Source organism: Heliconius melpomene, unplaced genomic scaffold, assembly GCF_056956725.1.
Source record: "Heliconius melpomene rosina isolate 202511_hmr_F unplaced genomic scaffold, ASM5695672v1 ptg000031l, whole genome shotgun sequence".
In the NCBI taxonomy this organism is placed as follows: Eukaryota; Metazoa; Arthropoda; class Insecta; order Lepidoptera; family Nymphalidae; genus Heliconius; species Heliconius melpomene.
This window is the reverse complement of record NW_028181865.1, coordinates 749,608-771,048: the sequence shown is the minus strand read 5'-3', so window position 1 is coordinate 771,048 and position 21,441 is coordinate 749,608. Positions and strand designations below refer to the sequence as shown.

The 21,441-nt window shown below is 38.9% G+C and overlaps 3 protein-coding genes across 3 annotated transcripts; 2 read left to right on the top strand and 1 right to left on the bottom strand.

The window, feature by feature from the left end:
* Positions 1 to 242: 242 nt before the first annotated feature.
* On the bottom strand, positions 243 to 1,053 carry LOC146526519 (uncharacterized). The gene has a single exon (XM_085207048.1). The coding sequence runs from the start codon at positions 1,051 to 1,053 to the stop codon at positions 301 to 303; it is 753 nt and encodes a 250-aa protein (XP_085063174.1). The 3' UTR covers positions 243 to 300.
* A 3,984-nt stretch (positions 1,054 to 5,037) lies between these two features.
* Positions 5,038 to 5,841, top strand: LOC146526518 (uncharacterized). The gene has a single exon (XM_085207089.1). The coding sequence runs from the start codon at positions 5,038 to 5,040 to the stop codon at positions 5,839 to 5,841; it is 804 nt and encodes a 267-aa protein (XP_085063215.1).
* A 13,596-nt stretch (positions 5,842 to 19,437) lies between these two features.
* On the top strand, positions 19,438 to 20,016 carry LOC146526517 (uncharacterized). The gene has a single exon (XM_085207088.1). The coding sequence runs from the start codon at positions 19,438 to 19,440 to the stop codon at positions 20,014 to 20,016; it is 579 nt and encodes a 192-aa protein (XP_085063214.1).
* Positions 20,017 to 21,441: the final 1,425 nt, after the last annotated feature.

Here is a 21,441-nt window from a genome sequence, read left to right as displayed (position 1 = left end):
AATATTACAATAGTGAGCGTAAAACGAAACATTGCAATATCATATGCTATCTGTGTCAAAAACCACTGTTTATGATATTGTCCTAGATCATTGACAAGTTAAATGTCAACTGTCAATATGTCAACCACGACGAGTAAACATTAATTTATTATCATAAAGTTTGTAAAAATTGGGGGTAAACATTTAGTAATTTAAGCAACATTAAGATTATACAGGATATTGACACATAATACATAACACATAAAGGTAAAAATGCTGTATTACCAGCAAATATACAGAGTAAATGAGATAACAAGTAGGTTACTTTTTAATCACTCTCTTCGCACGCGCAGCTTGCGAAACAGGCTTTGCATTGGTAACCCCAGAATTTGAGCCCACAACAGATGCTTTATTTACAGATTGTATCTCAGATGCGCCATAGATATTGTCTAGTTCAGTACACGAATAAATATTATGTCGCTTACCATCAGGCCCAATAACAATAACAGTGCCATCCTTTGTCCAGCACTTACCAATACCACAGCGTTTACGGGCCACCATGAATATGTCATGCCTTGATTTGGTAAGAAATTCCGACAGAGTGATGCCAGTGCCCTTTAAATTTGTTTTAGCAAACCAGACTTGATTCTTTAAGGTTAACTCACGAAATTTCAAAAGTATCGGTCTTGGCTTATTAGAAGTTGTGGTACCCAAGCGCTGGCAGCGGCTAATGTCATCAGCATCCAGTTCAGGCATTTTTAAATGGTTGGATAAAACCTTCACAGCAACATTACAAGCACTTTCACTTTTTTCCTCAGGAACTCCGTGTAGTAGTAAAATCTTTCTCCTGCTTCTCATATCAAGGATGTCATACTGCTTAGAGAGAATATTAATTTGCAGTTGAAGACCTTCCAGTGCACTCAACACAAAAGATCGGAAAGTATTGAACTGAGCGGCAATATGTGATGTTGGACTTGCCGCTGGAATTGCTGAACTTAGATTCTGTTGAAACTCCGCCATTTTAGTGTTGAATTGTTGTGATAGTTCTTGCATAGACTGCTTAATGGCTTCCATAGTGCTACTGTCACTCACGATTATAAAGAACTGTTATAGTATATAGATAATTGTGCAGATATTTTTGTAGGATTAATAGCTGACAGGTTGGTGACTATTAATGCATTACTTATTAATAAATATTTTCACTTATAAATTATAAATACTATTTTTTTGACAAAATTTTTGGGAGCTATGTAAAAAGATGTATTAACTTTTTTGCCACCTACCCACGAAAATATTAATTCTTAAAGTAAAAAAATATTTGTATTACAAAAGTTATAATGTATTGCGACATTTAACATGAATTTTTACGAAACAATAAAAGTGCTTATAACAATAATGGGAATACTCCGGTGGTCTCGCTGAGCCAGCGGAATAATCTCGCTTAACCTAATACTGAGGGTTTGGGTGAGTGCATAACTACCTCTAGCTCTAATTTATTATTAAATATCCCTTTGATCCAGCTAGCTTTACAATTAAATTACAATAATAACGCACACTGCACATCATCACAATATTCATGCAAAAATAATAATAAAAATGTTAAGTCTATTAGATTAGTTCATCAGAACATCCGTTGCTTGACGGGGGGCAAGCAGCTAGAGCTGGAATTATTCATGAACTCGGAGGAAATTAGTATTTTGTGTATTACGGAACATTGGTTAAAGGTGAACCAGCTCATGTTTAATTTCAGAAACCACCGGGTAGGAAGCTCATTCTGCAGAATCAACACAATACACGGGGGGTCGCTTATTATATTAAACAAGAACCTTAAGTTCAAGGAACGGAAAGATATTGTGTCTCTTTCTGTAGAATGTTCTATCGAATTAGCGTGTGTTCAACTAGAGCAATTCATTATTATATGTGTATACAGACCTCCCTCCGCCAATTTAAAATTATTTTTAGTAGTAATGGATGAGGCCTTAAGCAAACTTACCAAGTCGGGTAAGCCTTTGTTCGTGTGTGGGGACTTTAATGTTAATATTTTGGAAAGTTTAAGTCCCACCATAAATTTATTAAGTCTTTTTAAGTCACACAATTTACTTAATTTATTTATGGAGCCAACCAGAATAACTCCTATGACTAGTACTTGTATAGATAACATATTTACTGACATTATTCCATGCTACAAAAGCATTATTAATAAATTGGATTCTGACCACTCTGGTCAGCTAGTAGAATTCTCTAGTAAGAAAAAACAGGTGGCTAAGAGAAAAAATGCTTTTGTACCTGTCACAGCTAGTCGTTTGGAACGTATGAGAGTTAGTTTACTAACTAATTTACTAGTTTTAGATATAACTTTACCTCCCAATTCTTTGTACAATTCTTTTTTTTACTCTTTTATTAATAAATTTCATTCAATATTTACTCCCAAAGAGATTACAATTACCGATAGTCCTATCTTTGGTGACTGGGCCACAGCAGGTATTTATAAGAGTAGGGAGACGCTGTATATGTTATATTATGAAAAACAGTTTAATAGTGGTGGAGAGTTTAAAGAGTACTTAAAATCTTACTCTAAAATTTTCAAAAGTGTATGCAAAATTGCAAAATCTTTATTTATTAAAACAAAAATCAGAAATAGTAATAATAAAATTGAAGCCACTTGGAAGGTTGTTAATGCCGAGACTGGGAGAACTAGGGTGAAAGATTCTAATTTTAAACTTAGTATTGACGGTCACATTGTTGATTCCGATTTGGAAGTGGCCATTGCATTTGAAAAGTTTTTCTCTACTTTCCCAGTCAGTCTAACAAACGATTTAGGTTCTTCCACCACTATTGCAGAATCGTTAATTAAAGACAATGTTCCCGAATTTTATAATGGTTTCGTTTTCCGTCATGTAAATTATTCAGACATTAGTGTAGCTTTCAAATCAATTAGTATGAAAAAGACAGCCGACTTGTGGGGTGTCTCAGTTAATATCATAAATTCTTTAATTGATATTTTGATTCCTGATTTAGTTACAATTTTTAATAGATGTATTGATTGTGGAGTGTTTCCTGATTTGATGAAATATAGTAAAATAACTCCATTGTTTAAATCAGGTAGTACGCAAGACCCCACAAATTTCAGACCGATTTCAGTACTACCTACGTTTAGTAAAATTTTTGAAAAGCTGATACTCAGTCAGCTTCTTACTTATTTTAATAAAAATAAATTACTGCACACAGGTCAATTTGGTTTCACTCGTGGAAGGTCAACATCTGATGCTGGGGTCAAATTATTAGAGAGTGTATTCGCGGCTTGGGAGGAGTCACGTGATGCCTTTGGGGTGTTTTGTGACTTATCCAAAGCATTTGATTGTGTGCAGCATAAAACTCTTATCAGGAAGCTACACCACTATGGTATAAGAAGCATTGCTTTGGATCTTCTCACTTCTTATTTAAGTGATAGGATTCAAAAAGTAAATGTCAACGGGAAACTATCACACGGGTGACCTGTAGCATTGGGGGTGCCACAAGGCTCTATTCTGGGTCCGTTTTTGTTCCTTTTGTACATTAATGACTTACCTCACCTTATGAGAGATATCTGTGAAATGGTGTTGTTTGCAGATGATACATCTTTAGTTTTTAAGGTTAATAGACAGCAATTGGAAATTGACGATGTAAACAATGCTCTTTCTAGGATATTGCACTGGTTTAGTGCCAATAACTTGCTTTTAAATAGTAGTAAAACTAAATGTATCAGGTTCTTTACTAAGAATGTTCAACAAGTAGAAACCAGGGTTTTGATGAACAATAAGGAACTTAAAGTAGTTAATGAAACTGTTTTCTTAGGTATAACATTAGATGCTAAGTTACAATGGGGTCCGCATATAGAAACTTTATCTGGTAGACTTAGTTCGGCAGCGTATGCTGTCCGCAAGATTCGTCAACTGACCGATGTTGACACCGCGCGTTTAGTATACTTCAGCTATTTTCATAGCATTATGTCTTACGGCCTATTACTTTGGGGTAGTGCCGCTGACATAGATACCATTTTTGTGCTCCAAAAACGGGCTGTCCGAGCAGTCTATAAAATGGGTCCACGGGAGTCACTAAGGAATAAATTTAAAGACTTTAACATCCTCACACTACACTCCCAATATATTTACGACAACTTAGTATATGTGCATAAGAATATTAATAAATTTAATAAAAACAGTGACCTCCATCAATATAATTTAAGAAATAAAAATAAGCTTGCTGTGCCCTTCTCTAGGCTCCATAAAGTGTCTCACTCATTCGTAGGTCAAAGTATACACTTTTATAACAAACTTCCAAACGACGTGGTTAATTTATCACTGAACAAATTTAAAAAAGTGGTAAAGCACAGGCTCTGCCAAAAAGCTTATTACTCTGTTAAAGATTATGTTCGCGATAAAGATGTTTGGAAATGAGTTGCTCTATTTCTAAGTTAAATTGTTAATTGTGATTTATAACAAATGTTGGCATTTAAAAAGAGTGGCCATGAGTTTCTTTGCCTGTATCTTCTCATGAGCTCAACCATTTGAACGGGCTTTTTTCAAGTCAAAATTGCACATTTTTTTTGGTTATTTTGTTTTCCATTTTTTTTTTATCTTTTATGACATGTCCAAGTGAATGTTAAGCATTTTTATGGAATAAAGATATTTTGACTTTGACTTTGACTTTGACTTTGACTCTTAGCTTGCATTCAATTCTCAACCTTAACTTCTTGCTATTACGTGCTAGTTTAGCTTGTATTTTCTATTGGTATTTATTTAAATTTCTCTATTTCCTTCTGTGATTATTTTCTCTTCACGTATCTGTGAGTTAAATAAATTTGGACAATTTCTCCACAAAATTAGGATTTTTAATTTTACTCATTTAGTGTAAAATAAATAAGATCATATTAAATAGTGGTATCACATCTCAACCGCTATATTGGTGACCCCTAAATTGGTGAGCACTACAATAAATACCTACGTTTACTGCTGGCAAGAAGATTTAAAACGGCAGGAGGCCATTTTAACGACCTTGGCAAGTGACCTCTGATACAAGATGGAGGACGCGACTACATCCAACGTGTGCAGAATTGGCGTGCGTATTCCACCATTCTGGCCGGAAGAACCAGCCCTTTGGTTTTCACAAATGGAAGGTCAGTTTGCTTTATCTAATATAACAAGTGATACTACAAAATTTTATTACGTTGCCGCTCAGTTAGATAATCAATTTGCTGTCGAGGTGAAGGATATTATCATTTCTCCTCCCGAGACGGATAAATACATCACTCTTAAAACGCAACTGATTAAAAGATTGTCTGCGTCTCAAGAAAAGAAAGTGATGCAGTTGCTGAGGCACGAGCAGCTAGGTGATCGCAAGCCATCACAGTTTCTGCGATACATGCAAGATCTTGCGGGTTCATCTGTCCCCAAGGATTTTTTAAAAACATTATGGTCGAGTAGGTTACCACAAAACATTCAAACGGTTATAGCTTCACAGCCTGATCTGCCTATCGAAAAATTAGCTGACCTGGCAGACAAGGTGCATGAGATAGCACCCTCATCACCACAGGTCGCAAGCACATCTGCGATGGCCACACCCCCTGCATCCTCCATGTTGGAAGAAATGGCCAAGCAGATCCAACTCCTGACCAAGCAGGTATCGGAACTCTCGACCCAGGTACGTCACAACTCGGTCTCATCAAAATTTAAAGAGCGTTCCCGGAGCCATTCCAGACATCGCAGGAAGTCGACTACCCGGCAAAAGTGTTGGTACCATTTTAAATTTGGTTCAAATGCTAAAAAATGTGTGCAGCCATGTAATTACGGAGAGTCGGAAAACTCTCTGGGCAGCCGGAAGTAGCGGCCAACGTCTGCCCTTTACCTACAGGCCGTCTTTTCATTACCGACCGTATTTCAAAAATGCTTTTCCTCATTGATACTGGCTCGGATCTCTGCGTTTTTCCACGGTTGGCTACCAAGGCGCCCTGTACCAAGACAAAGTATGAACTCATGGCGGCGAACGGTACAGTCATTCATACTTACGGTCCTACATTATTGCACTTAGACCTAGGACTGAAACGTACTTTCACCTGGAAATTTACCATCGCTGATGTTTCAAAGCCCATTATCGGCGTAGATTTTTTGATATTTTACAATCTTCTTGTAGATTGCAGATGTCAGCGACTCGTCGATGGAAATACCACTCTGTCAGTGCAAGCAATAAAAGAAAATATCTCCGATGACCTTGCGTCAGTCAAAGCCATTTCGGGAGAATCAAAATACCATCAGCTGCTTCATGAGTTTCCAGAGGTAACGAGACCATCAGGTACGTCTTCCTTACCTAAGCATAATACCGTGCATTACATCAAAACCATTCCCGGACCACCGGTTACCAGTAGACCTCGTCGTTTAGACCCAGTTAGACTGAAAGCAGCCAAAAAAGAATTTGACGATATGCTGTCACAGGGAACTGCCCGCTCCTCTAACAATTCGTGGTCGTCCGCTCTGCACTTAGTTAAGAAGAAGGACGACGGATGGAGACCATGTGGTGATTATAGGGCACTCAATGCTCGCACAGTACCTGACAGGTATCCGATACGCCATATCCAGGATTTTTCCTACCAACTCTCTGGTTGTACAGTATTTTCAACTATCGATCTAGTCAAGGCGTACAATCAAATACCAGTACACGTCAATGATATCCACAAAACAGCCATTACAACTCCTTTTGGACTTTTCGAGTTCCCGTACATGACCTTCGGACTGCGCAATGCAGCACAAACCTTTCAGAGGTTCATGGACGAAGTGCTACGTGATTTTGATGACTTTTGTTTTGGTTACTTAGACGACATTTTGGTATTTTCCAGTTCTGAAGAACAACATCAGCGCCACATCAGACTACTCTTCACCAGGCTCAAAGAGTATGGTGTTTTGATAAACACATCCAAGTGTGTCTTCGGGCAGCGACAGGTAAAATTTCTTGGTTACCTAGTGTCAGATTCTGGGACTCAACCTTTAGAGACGAACGTAAAGAGCATACAGGAGTGCAATGTGCCAAAAACTGCTAAGGAATTACGACATTTCCTCGGTATGTTCAATTTTTATCGGCGTTTTATTCCCGATGCCGCAAATATCCAAGCACCATTAGATGCTGCGCTTCTAGGACCTAAAGTGAAAGGAGCTAAGCCGATCACTATGACACCGGAGATGATGGAAGCCTTTCAAAAATGTAAGACTTGTTTATCTCAAGCCACATTACTGGCTCACCCAGATCCTTCTGCAGAGCTAGCTATTGCCACTGATGCTTCTGATGTCGGAATTGGAGCAGTTCTTCAACAACGTGTTAATAACGTATGGCAACCTCTTGGTTTCTTTTCTAAAAAATTAACATCTGCGCAGAAGAAGTATAGTCCTTACGACAGAGAACTGTTAGCCATTTATGAAGCCATTAAATATTTTCGACACATGGTTGAGGCTCGAAACTTCGTGATTCACACGGATCATAAACCTCTAACATATGCATTCAACATTAACAGGGAGAAATGCTCACCGCGCCAATATCGGTATTGACTTGTGTTCTTGGCTATCGGACTTCTTGAGGGACCGATCAATACGTGTAGTCGTGGATGGCTACTCGTCTGATATAATGGATGTAAATGCCGGTGTTCCTCAAGGGTCAGTGCTCTCTGCAACTCTATTCCTGCTCCATATAAATGATTTACTCATTCCTGGAATTCTTGGGTACGCAGATGACAGCACTGTTGTAGAGCGCTATATGGCTAAAGCAACTGCAAGTGGACCTGAAATACAATCGCATAGGGATACTATGGTTGAGCGCCTTAATTTGAACCTCAAAGCAGTCTCCGATTGGGGAGATGCTAATTTGGTCAGATTTAATGCCACTAAGACCCAGGCGTGTCTGTTCACCGCGAAAAAAAGGCCATTCGAATTATCCCCCTCGTTTCGAGATGTATCGGTACCGTTAAGCGACCACCTTGAACTTCTTGGCATTACTCTTTCATCGACTCTTAACTTTGGATCTTATATTGAGTCCAGAGCTCAGTTGGCTGCTAAGAAACTTGGCGTCCTCTCCAAAGTGAGACAGTACTTTACACCTCAACATCTTCTCACACTGTATAAAGCACAAGTTAGACCATGTATGGAGTACTGCTCTCATTTATGGGATGGTTCTGCCAAGTACCAATTACAGACCTTAGAGTCAGTTGAGAGACGAGCCAGAAGGCTAATCAATGACGGGACCCTTGTTGAAACTCAACTGCAGAGCCTTAGCCACCGGCGTAGGGTTGCATCTCTGTCTGTGTTTTACCGGATACACTTCGGAGAGTGTGCCCATGATTTACATAGCTTGATTCCCCCAGCCCCTTTTTACCTCAGAACTTCCAGAAATACAGCTTTACGCCATCCATACACGGTAGAAATTCCTACCGTACGAACGAAACGCTTTGAGGCTACATTCTTTATCCGCACTGCGAGAGATTGGAACTCACTGCCGGCAACTGTATTTCCTGTGACATACAATGTGGGGGTTTTCAAAGAAAGGGTGAATAGGTATCTTCTAGGCAAGCGTGCACCACCGTAGACCGCATCAACGCTCACCAGACTTGATGCGGTCAAACGCAAGCCTATTCCATATAAAAAAAAAAAAAAAAAAAAAATCGGTACTTTGATTATATTTCTCAGTTCACAACTATTATTCAATACTTACCAGGACGTTTGAATGTAGTGGCTGATACTCTGTCACGACTGGAAGAGGTGAATCGATCTATTGATTACCAGGCTCTAGCACTTGCTCAAGATACTGATCCTGAACTGCTAGGTCTGCTTCAAAAAGGCTCATCGTTAAAACTGGTTAAGGTAGATTTGCCACACTGTAACCAGAAGTTATACTGTGACGTATCAATGTCTTCTCCGCGCCCGTTCATTACTGAGAAGTTTCGCCGACAAGTTTTTGAAACTTTACACAGCTTGAGCCATCCTGGTAGGACAGCTACAGTGCGGCTGGTTACACAGAGATTCGTATGGCCAGGGATTCGCAAAGACCTTAGAGAGTGGACACGAGAGTGTGTACTTTGTCAAAAGAGCAAAGTTCACCGTCATACCCTTGCTCCCTTATCCTCAATTCCAACTCCTACATCGAGGTTTGCACACATCCACCTCGACATCGTCGGACCTTTAACTATTTCGTCTGATTTCAGATATTGCCTTACTGTCATCGACCGTTTCACACGATGGCCTGAGGCATTCCCACTTAAGGACATCACAGCTGATTCCTGTGCTGCCGCTCTTCTCTCTGGTTGGATAGCAAGATTTGGTTGCCCTCTTCGAATTACAACCGATAGGGGTCGGCAATTCGAGTCGCATCTCTTCAAGGCACTATCAGCCATGGTTGGTGCACATCACTTTACGACTACTTCGTATCATCCAGCTTCCAACGGCTTGATCGAGAGACTCCATCGGCAGCTGAAGGCAGCTATCATGTGCCATCCCTCTTCGACCTGGACGGAAGCACTTCCCTTAGTGCTGCTGGGCATCCGTAGCGCTTGGAAGGATGACATTCAGGTTTCAGCGACTGAGCTGGTCTACGGGGAGCCCCTTCGACTTCCAGGGCAATTTCTGGCACCCTCAGAAGACTACAGGACTGCAGATATCATAAATCTGGTCACTCGTCTTCGTGCTGGTATGGCACGACTCTCACCGAAGCCCACGTCATGGCATAGGACAGGTCCTTTTTATATGCCAGCTGACCTTGCAGAGACAACACATGTTTTTTTACGGCAGGACCACGTCCGCAAACCACTGGAACCACCTTATGCAGGCCCATACAAGGTTCTCAAGAGGACTCCTAAATATTTCAAAATAGACATATGTGGTAAGCCTAATAACGTTAGTGTGGACAGGATCAAGCCCGCATATGTTACGAGAGAGGCCGTTCCTGCATCAAAGAGGATAATAACAGCACCAAAGGCTATCTCTCAATCCAACGTGGAGCAGACAATTCAGAAGCGGACAAGAAGCGGCAGAAGAATTAGGTTTCTAGACTACTATCGCCCTTAACCAGGTCTCTGGGGGGAGTACTGTAGGGAACATTACTTATTCAAAATTAATATTAATATATTTACTAGAATCATCCGGACGCAGCGCATTGGAACAATTCAAACCTGTTCCGAGTTTTTTGTTATGCGTGCCGTAGGCTGCTAGCCAACATCGCCACGTTTAAAGAGTCGGCTAGAATCGCTTGCGACATTCACTTGTGTATCCATTGCTCTCTTAGCTTGCATTCAATTCTCAACCTTAACTTCTTGCTATTACGTGCTAGTTTAGCTTGTATTTTCTATTGGTATTTATTTAAATTTCTCTATTTCCTTCTGTGATTATTTTCTCTTCACGTATCTGTGAGTTAAATAAATTTGGACAATTTCTCCACAAAATTTGGATTTTTAATTTTACTCATTTAGTGTAAAATAAATAAGATCATATTAAATAGTGGTATCACATCTCAACCGCTATAATAGTATTATTGAAAATGTATTATATATCCTCGGCTATCTTCATTATAAATGTTAATAGATTTATCGTTCATATAATCAATTATTATTGTAATTGCAAATGTGGTAACTACAGTACAGGTAAGATATATGTAATTGTACTGGGCTAGAGCAGTGAAAGGCAAGTGTTGTTATAACGTTAAGGGATCCCTTAAGCCTACAATTATGGTCACAAGTCCATGGCACTACTCCAAGCTTCACATCATTTAAAAGGTAAAATAACATTACTTACAGTTACCAACCTTCTGATGTTTGTTCCACACGACAATCATCTTATATATTCCGACAATTATTCTAATTTATCTTTATTTATATTATCTACTATAATTTTTCTAACACATTCGATAAAAATGATAGATAGATAGATAGATAAAACTCTTTATTGCATACATAAACAAACACATAACTATATAGTAAGACAGAAGACGTAGAGTAGCATGCAAGGGCGACCTTATCACTATTAGTGATCTAATATAAATGTTTATTTATTGAAACTCAAATTTATTACATACCTTTTAAATGATGTAATAGCGATTAAAAGGTGCTAGTTGTTTTAATAAGGCATTAGGTAATAAGTTAATTAGTATTAAACAAATGTATTATTTTAAAATAATACAGTTGAGCATGAACACTAATCACTCAAACACACGAAGGAGGTTATACGGTAAAAAAGAGATTATATTACACAATAGGAGAATAAAAAACAAACAAAATTATAAAAAGAGGTCCAGTTAAAGTACTGCCTACTGCAATATATACATGGACATGGGTTAGTAATAAATAGTCTTTTACAAATAAGTTAGTTTATAGTTTAATATTATTATATCTAATATATTTACATAGAGGACTAAATATAAACATTGAACACTAACGGCCGGTTTCTGAATTGAGTATAGTACAAAATCTCAACTAAGTATTCTCAAATGGTTGAGCACGCACTTAAGTTTTTTACGTTTCACACTTCAAAACGTACTTTCTTCAAACTGTAATCAACTGATCATTTGCTCAAATACTTTTGAGTACGGCTGTTGCGTTCCCATACACGTATAAAAACCGATATAGTCTGGCAAATATGTTATTGATAATGGGAAGCACGCGCGGCAAATTGCGCAGTATACGTATGCGCAGAGAACGTTCGATCAGTGTTACCTGTTATGTTGTTTTACCTCACGCTTAGCAAATCACATTTACCTATACGATAATTAAAATATCTGATCATGTTTATGTTGTAGTAAATTATACAAAACGAACATTTAATGAGGATATCTAAATATCGCAAAATAATCACCTGTTTCATACGTTGTTGTCGAGAATAAAATCAAGACTAGCCCGAAAAGTATAATAACGTTTTTGACTCAATAAATAATTAATCAATTCTAAGCTTCTGCTTATATAACTAATGGCACATGGCACATGATATAGACACTTATGTACAACATAAACATTCAGTGTGCATAATACAAGCTTATAAACTATGCAATATGAATAAAGAAATATCTGGCAATATTTAAACTTTTTAAAGATTATATAAAAGAAAATAATATTGGGTAAATTATTTCAATAAATTTTGAGGTACAAAAAATAACAGTGCGGTATCCCTTTGCCATAGTTTGCCATTTGCGTCAGTGTGAGCGCTACGTCCTTACAGGAAATTCGCACCCACACATCTTTAAAGGTACTATCGAGCTCACACTATATTGTTCAAACAAGAATATAATTACTTGTAAACAAAAATGCCTTTTACCGATTTGATTATTTGCTTTATTATTTGTCAATTTTTATTTCTTACTTTCTTGCATGCATTAATTAACGTTTTAAATAAAACGGTAATAAAATTTTGATTTAATTTGGAGATATAATTTATTAACATAATTTATTTGTTAAGACCTCTATTTCCATTATTTAAAAAAATTTTTACTTAGCCATAAGTTGATTTTGCATGTTGCCTAACGCCAAAATCTTGTATTTGTTTGCTTGTTTTATAATTTAATAAAATTTACTTTACTTTTATTAAATTTAATAAGATAAGATAAGATAAGATAAAAAGTCTTTATTGCACATTTACAAGAATTACAAGTACAATTTTGGGACATAAAATGCACAAAGGCGGCCTTATCACTAAAAGTGATCTCTTCCAGGCAACCAATCCAAGGATAGGACATCTAAGAGAGAGGGCAAAATGTGGTGCAAACCTTAAGTAAACTTAATAAATATATAACCTGTACATACAATACATAATACATATAGATACAATACACATACATAAATATATGGATAATATACATACACATATACATTAAATATATATATAATTGGGAAAGAGAAAATAAGATAACATAAATGATAAAGATACAAATAGGTATACATATACTACATCCGAAGATAATGATTCTTAACTTTACGCTTAAAGATATTTATAGACGTAGACCGTCTCACGTCGCGTGGTAACGCATTCCATAATTTCACTGCTTCTACAGTAAAAGATTTACTGTAGCAGTGAGTGCGGCACTGCGGAAACTCGAGCACGTTATCACGTTTCGAGCGGAGACTGGAAGGAATACAGGAGTTAGAGCCAAGGAAGGAAAAGCGTTCCTTAAGGTAGGAAGGAGTATCGGGATGAAAAAGGATGGAATAGAGGAGCGTGACAGTGTGGAGGTTCCGACGGTTTTCTACAGAAAGCCACCGCAGCCTAACACGATACTGGCTGATGTGATCAAATTTCCTCAGTCCGAAGATGAATCTAATAACCAGGTTTTGTAGGCGTTCAAGTGTATTGAGCAATTGTTGCGAAATGTCCAGATAACAGGTGTCAGCATAGTCTAATATAGGCAGCAAGAGAGAGTGCGCCAGGGAGATCTTGGTTTGTATGGGCAAGAGATTTTTCCATCTCTTTAGCCTACCAATAGTGTAGTACATCTTACGACTCAGTTCAGAGATGTGAGGAGCCCAGGAGAGAGTGCTGTCCACCTTGATACCCAGATTTTTAACAGTGTTACTGTATTCCAGCTTACAATTGTCAAGGGTAATATGAGGATAGGAAGGGAAATTTAATTTAGCTATTTGTTGGCGACTGCCTAGGAAACACACCTGTGACTTTTTGGGATTTATTGCCAAACCAAATGACTTGCTCCAGGTACTGATTGTATGCAGGTTGGAATTTACTAGATCAATAGCTTTCGCAATGCCATTCACGTCCGCGGTCAAATAAATTTGCAGGTCATCGGCGTATAAATGGAAGGAAAGGGATAGGAGCTTGGTAACGGAGTTAATGAAAATGGAAAAAAGGAGAGGAGAAAGGACGCCACCCTGCGGAACCCCAGCACTAAGACGACATACGGATGATCGTTGATCGTTAATACGAACAGTTTGCTCTCGTTCATGTAGATAGGAGTAAAACCATTCAATAGCATCAGAGGATACATTAATGGACTTAAGAATTGCTAAGAGGATATCAAAATCAACAGTGTTAAAAGCATTCGAAAAGTCCAGCAGTACAAGAATAGTAATTTGTTGATTATCGATACCCAACCTAATGTCGTCATTTACTTTATTTAATGCCGTAACCGTGCTGTGCCCAGGGCGAAATCCAGACTGGAAGGGGGATAGGATTTTATTTAAAGCTAAGAAGGATGAAAGTTGATGATGGACTATACGCTCTAACACCTTTGACAAAAATGGGAGAACGGAGATAGGGCGATAGTCAGAAAAAGATAAAGGATTAGGTACCTTAGGAATAGGAGTTACTATAGCTTGGCGCCAGGTATTGGGAAAAGAGTTTGAGGAAAGGGAATGATTAAAGATGTGGCATAAGACAGGGAGTACAGGGTTGAGAGTTAAGAGAATCATCTTCCGACTGATTTGATCACTACCAGTAGCATCGGATTTAATGGCCAGCACATGCTTCTTCACGTCATCAGTAGAAACAGAGGAGAAATAAAAAGGAGAAGGGCAGGAGATATCGGAAATTGACTTAATAGTGTCGGCTTTAATTTCTTGGTTCAGTAAGTTAACATTTGAAAAGTGTTTGTTAATTTCATCAAGATTTATTTTATCGCTTATATTAATAGTTTTCCGTGTGCGTCCAATACCCATTGCATCTAGGAATTTCCACACTTTAGCAGGGCTGTTATTTTCAATAGTGGAATGGATAAATTTACGTTGTGCATCTCTGCAAGTCTTACTACATCGATTCCGTAGTGTTTTGAACCTAATAAGGTTTTCTTCAGTGCAATTTCTTTTGTATTTAGACTTAGCAGAGTTCCTCTTTGCCATGAGTTTCTTAATATCGTCTGTAAGCCACGGAGCGGGGAGATGTTTAAGTTTTACGGGTCTAAGAGGAGCATAAATATCAAAAAGTTCAATAAGAAGAGAGTTAAATATGTTAATTTTGTCATTGGTACTTGGAGCATTGAACACACTATCCCAATCGATCTGGCTTAAGCTTTTCATGAAACTCTCATTATTGAAATTCTTGAAGCTTCTACGCATGATAACCGTGGGCTTGATTTTTGGTGTGCGAATCTTATAGGTTAAGTATACGAGATCATGATAAGAAAAGGCTTCAGCACACAGTTGGCCGAAAGTGACGACACGTTCATGAGAAGACACGATCATTAAGTCCAGTTGTGAAGGAATAGTGTTTGGGAAAAAATGGGTAGCACTGGTAGGAAGAAGGTTGAGGTTTGCACTATTCACTATATTTTTAAGTCGTTTAGTACGCCAGTCATTTTTAATTATGCATGTATTAAAATCACCCATAATAATTGTGTGGTCGAAATTCGGTACATACTTGTCTAGCAAATTTTCAAAGTTATCAAAATAATTTATGTGAAGCGATGGGCTGTAGAATACTCCTAATAAAAGCTTTATGGTACCGAAAATGACTTCAATAAAAATATGTTCAGAAGTATTTGAGTACAATGTAGGGGATTTGTCAAGAATAGAAAAGGGTATGTGGCTACGTAGGTAAATGGCTACTCCGCCGCCACCTTTCCCTGTTCGATCATTGCGGATTAAATGGAAGCCACGTAGTGCGTAGGATGTTGAGGGTGTAGGGAACATTACTTATTCTAAATTAATATTATTACATTTACTAAAATCATCCGCACGCAGCGCATTGGAACAATTCAAACCTGTTCCGAGTTTTTTTGCTATGCGTGTCGTAGGCTGCTAGCTAGCATCGCCACGTTTAAAGAGTCGGCTAGAATCGCTTGCGCCATTCACTTGTGTATCCATTGCTCTCTTAGCTTGCATTCAATTTTCAACCTTAACTTCTTGCTATTACGTGCTAGTTTAGCTTGTATTTTCTATTGGTATTTATTTAAATTTCTTTATTTCCTTCTGTGATCATTTTCTCTTCACGTATCTGTGAGTTAAATAAATTTGGACAATTTCTCCACAAAATTTGGATTTTTAATTTTACTCATTTAGTGTAAAATAAATAAGATCATATTAAATAGTGGTATCACATCTCAACCGCTATATTGGTGACCCCTAAATTGGTGAGCACTACAATAAATACCTACGTTTACTGCTGGCAAGAAGATTTAAAACGGCAGGAGGCCATTTTGACGACCTTGGCAAGTGACCTCTGATACAAGATGGAGGACGCGACTACATCCAACCTGGCCGGAAGAACCAGCCCTTTGGTTTTCACAAATTGAAGGTCAGTTTGCTTTATCTAATATAACAAGTGATACTACAAAATTTTATTACGTTGCCGCTCAGTTAGATAATCAATTTGCTGTCGAGGTGAAGGATATTATCATTTCTCCTCCCGAGACGGATAAATACATCACTCTTAAAACGCAACTGATTAAAAGATTGTCTGCGTCTCAAGAAAAGAAAGTGATGCAGTTGCTGAGGCACGAGCAGCTAGGTGATCGCAAGCCATCACAGTTTCTGCGATACATGCAAGATCTTGCGGGTTCATCTGTCCCCAAGGATTTTTTAAAAACATTATGGTCGAGTAGGTTACCACAAAACATTCAAACGGTTATAGCTTCACAGCCTGATCTGCCTATCGAAAAATTAGCTGACCTGGCAGACAAGGTGCATGAGATAGCACCCTCATCACGACAGGTCGCAAGCTCATCTGCGATGGCCACACCCCCTGCATCCTCCATGTTGGAAGAAATGGCCAAGCAGATTCAACTCCTGACCAAGCAGGTATCGGAACTCTCAACCCAGGTACGTCACAACTCGGTCTCATCAAAATTTAAAGAGCGTTCCCGGAGCCATTCCAGACATCGCAGGAAGTCGACTACCCAGCAAAAGTGTTGGTACCATTTTAAATTTGGTTCAAATGCTAAAAAATGTGTACAGCCATGTAATTACGGAGAGTCGGAAAACTCTCTGGGCAGCCGGAAGTAGCGGCCAACGTCTGCCCTTTACCTACAGGCCGTCTTTTCATTACCGACCGTATTTCAAAAATGCTTTTCCTCATTGATACTGGCTCGGATCTCTGCGTTTTTCCACGGTTGGCTACCAAGGCGCCCTGTACCAAGACAAAGTATGAACTCATGGCGGCGAACGGTACAGTCATTCATACTTACGGTCCTACATTGTTACACTTAGACCTAGGACTAAAGCGTACTTTCACCTGGAAATTTACCATCGCTGATGTTTCAAAGCCCATTATCGGCGTAGATTTTTTGATATTTTACAATCTTCTTGTAGATTGCAGATGTCAGCGACTCGTCGATGGAAATACCACTCTGTCAGTGCAAGCAATAAAAGAAAATATCTCCGATGACCTTGCGTCAGTCAAAGCCATTTCGGGAGAATCAAAATACCATCAGCTGCTTCATGAGTTTCCAGAGGTAACGAGACCATCAGGTACGTCTTCCTTACCTAAGCATAATACCGTGCATTACATCAAAACCATTCCCGGACCACCGGTTACCAGTAGACCTCGTCGTTTAGACCCAGTTAGACTGAAAGCAGCCAAAAAAGAATTTGACGATATGCTGTCACAGGGAACTGCCCGCTCCTCTAACAGTTCGTGGTCGTCCGCTCTGCACTTAGTTAAGAAGAAGGACGACGGATGGAGACCATGTGGTGATTACAGAGCACTCAATGCTCGCACAGTACCTGACAGGTATCCGATACGCCATATCCAGGATTTTTCCTACCAACTCTCTGGTTGTACAGTATTTTCAACTATCGATCTAGTCAAGGCGTACAATCAAATACCAGTACACGTCAATGATATCCACAAAACAGCCATTGTAACTCCTTTTGGACTTTTCGAGTTCCCGTACATGACCTTCGGACTGCGCAATGCAGCACAAACCTTTCAGAGGTTCATGGACGAAGTGCTACGTGATTTTGATGACTTTTGTTTTGGTTACTTAGACGACATTTTGGTATTTTCCAGTTCTGAAGAACAACATCAGCGCCACATCAGACTACTCTTCACCAGGCTCAAAGAGTATGGTGTTTTGATAAACACATCCAAGTGTGTCTTCGGGCAGCGACAGGTAAAATTTCTTGGTTACCTAGTGTCAGATTCTGGGACTCAACCTTTAGAGACGAACGTAAAGAGCATACAGGAGTGCAATGTGCCAAAAACTGCTAAGGAATTACGACGTTTCCTCGGTATGTTCAATTTTTATCGGCGTTTTATTCCCGACGCCGCAAATATCCAAGCACCATTAGATGCTGCGCTTCTAGGACCTAAGATGAAAGGAGCTAAGCCGATCACTATGACACCGGAGATGATGGAAGCCTTTCAAAAATGTAAGACTTGTTTATCTCAAGCCACATTACTGGCTCACCCAGATCCTTCTGCAGAGCTAGCTATTGCCACTGATGCTTCTGATGTCGGAATTGGAGCAGTTCTTCAACAACGTGTTAATAACGTATGGCAACCTCTTGGTTTCTTTTCTAAAAAATTAACATCTGCGCAGAAGAAGTATAGTCCTTACGACAGAGAACTGTTAGCCATTTATGAAGCCATTAAATATTTTCGACACATGGTTGAGGCTCGAAACTTCGCGATTCACACGGATCATAAACCTCTCACATATGCATTCAACATTAACAGGGAGAAATGCTCACCGCGCCAATATCGGTACTTTGATTATATTTCTCAGTTCACAACTATTATTCAATACTTACCAGGACGTTTGAACGTAGTGGCTGATACTCTGTCACGACTGGAAGAGGTGAGTCGATCTATTGATTACCAGGCTCTAGCACTTGCTCAAGATACTGATCCTGAACTGCTAGGTCTGCTTCAAAAAGGCTCATCGTTAAAACTGGTTAAGGTAGATTTGCCACACTGTAACCAGAAGTTATACTGTGACGTATCAATGTCTTCTCCGCGCCCGTTCATTACTGAGAAGTTTCGCCGACAAGTTTTTGAAACTTTACACAGCTTGAGCCATCCTGGTAGGACAGCTACAGTGCGGCTGGTTACACAGAGATTCGTATGGCCAGGGATTCGCAAAGACTGTAGAGAGTGGACACGAGAGTGTGTACTTTGTCAAAAGAGCAAAGTTCACCGTCATACCCTTGCTCCCTTATCCTCAATTCCAACTCCTACATCGAGGTTTGAACACATCCACCTCGACATCGTCGGACCTTTAACTGTTTCGTCTGATTTCAGATATTGCCTTACTGTCATCGACCGTTTCACACGATGGCCTGAGGCATTCCCACTTAAGGACATCACAGCTGATTCCTGTGCTGCCGCTCTTCTCTCTGGTTGGATAGCAAGATTTGGTTGCCCTCTTCGAATTACAACCGATAGGGGTCGGCAATTCGAGTCGCATCTCTTCAAGGCACTATCAGCCATGGTTGGTGCACATCACTTTACGACTACTTCGTATCATCCAGCTTCCAACGGCTTGATCGAGAGACTCCATCGGCAGCTGAAGGCAGCTATCATGTGCCATCCCTCTTCGACCTGGACGGAAGCACTTCCCTTAGTGCTGCTGGGCATCCGTAGCGCCTGGAAGGATGACATTCAGGCTTCAGCGGCTGAGCTGGTCTACGGGGAGCCCCTTCGACTTCCAGGGCAATTTCTGGCACCCTCAGAAGACTACAGGACTGCAGATATCACAAATCTGGTCACTCGTCTTCGTGCTGGTATGGCACGACTCTCACCGAAGCCCACGTCATGGCATAGGACAGGTCCTTTTTATATGCCAGCTGACCTTGCAGAGACAACACATGTTTTTTTACGGCAGGACCACGTCCGCAAACCACTGGAACCACCTTATGCAGGCCCATACAAGGTTCTCAAGAGGACTCCTAAATATTTCAAAATAGACATATGTGGTAAGCCTAATAACGTTAGTGTGGACAGGATCAAGCCCGCATATGTTACGCGAGAGGCCGTTCCTGCATCAAAGAGGATAATAGCAGCACCAAAGGCTATCTCTCAACCTGACGTGGAGCAGACACTTGAGAAGCGGACAAGAAGCGGAAGAAGAGTCAAGTTTCCAGACTACTATCGCCCTTAACCAGGTCTCTGGGGGGGAGTACTGTAGGGAACATTACTTATTCTAAATTAATATTATTACATTTACTAAAATCATCCGCACGCAGCGCATTGGAACAATTCAAACCTGTTCCGAGTTTTTTGTTATGCGTGCCGTAGGCTGCTAGCTAGCATCGCCACGTTTAAAGAGTCGGCTAGAATCGCTTGCGACATTCACTTGTGTATCCATTGCTCTCTTAGCTTGCATTCAATTCTCAACCTTAACTTCTTGCTATTACGTGCTAGTTTAGCTTGTATTTTCTATTGGTATTTATTTAAATTTCTTTATTTCCTTCTGTGATTATTTTCTCTTCACGTATCTGTGAGTTAAATAAATTTGGACAATTTCTCCACAAAATTTGGATTTTTAATTTTACTCATTTAGTGTAAAATAAATAAGATCATATTAAATAGTGGTATCACATCTCAACCGCTATAAGGGTAAGCATGGTTTAAGGAACGTTTCAGAGACTAAGATTGCATGAACGTTTTTAACATCGAAGGAAGCCAAAAGATCCGGGTAGTGGGCGGGAATGCTTTGTGCATTTATGTGTATCACATTAAAGTGCTTGTTAGAATTAAGAAATGTCATGTCCAATTTAGTATTGAGTTGGGAGAAAGTGCTGTGAAAACTATTATTAGACGACGTAGATGAACATTGACAAAATATATCCTCATCGGAGCTGTTACCATTTAAATTTGCGTTATTGAGCATACCGTTGCATAAAACTATATAGATAAAATAATATAAGAAGAAATATATTTCCTATATATAAATATATATAAGAAAGTAAATAGATAATATAAATTAAGAATTAATAATAAGTTTATGAGTAATATTAATTATAATAATTTGACAAAGTTATAGTAATAGAATTAATAAATTTGCATCACACCCATGCCAGCATTCACTTACAATTATAAAATAATAAACAAAACATATATACAGAGAAAAAAAAAAAAAAGATAAACAAAATACAAGATAATCGATTCCATAATCTAAAATTTATCGTTGAATTTAACACTTAAGACAGCGTCATAGACACTGATCTGTGACAAAAACCACAGCCAATAATAGACTATTCTAGATTGATTGATTTCTCGAAATATGGCGTTTCGAGCGTGCCTAGACTATTCTAGCCATTGACAAGTTAGACGTCAGTAAGCCGTCAAAACGTCAGCGAAAAACTATACATTATAATAATAGTAAATGTTAGGTTTGGTTTTTTCGCTGACGTTTGTTTTGGTTAACACACGTGTTCGTGAAAATATCTTTTTTTAGTACTGAAAATGTTTATTTTACATAGTGGAAACAATATATAATAGTGTAAATAGATCCATACTAATAAGGTGATTGGTAATAGTAAGTAGTTGTGTTGTCTTATAGATTAGATTAGTTTTAGGTAGG

What these genes read in the sequence shown, in the direction of transcription:
- LOC146526519 (XM_085207048.1), bottom strand. Translation starts at nt 1,053, where the DNA reads ATGGAAGCCATTAAGCAGTCTATGCAAGAACTATCACAACAATTCAAC.
- LOC146526518 (XM_085207089.1), top strand. Translation starts at nt 5,038, where the DNA reads ATGGAGGACGCGACTACATCCAACGTGTGCAGAATTGGCGTGCGTATT.
- LOC146526517 (XM_085207088.1), top strand. Translation starts at nt 19,438, where the DNA reads ATGTGCCATCCCTCTTCGACCTGGACGGAAGCACTTCCCTTAGTGCTG.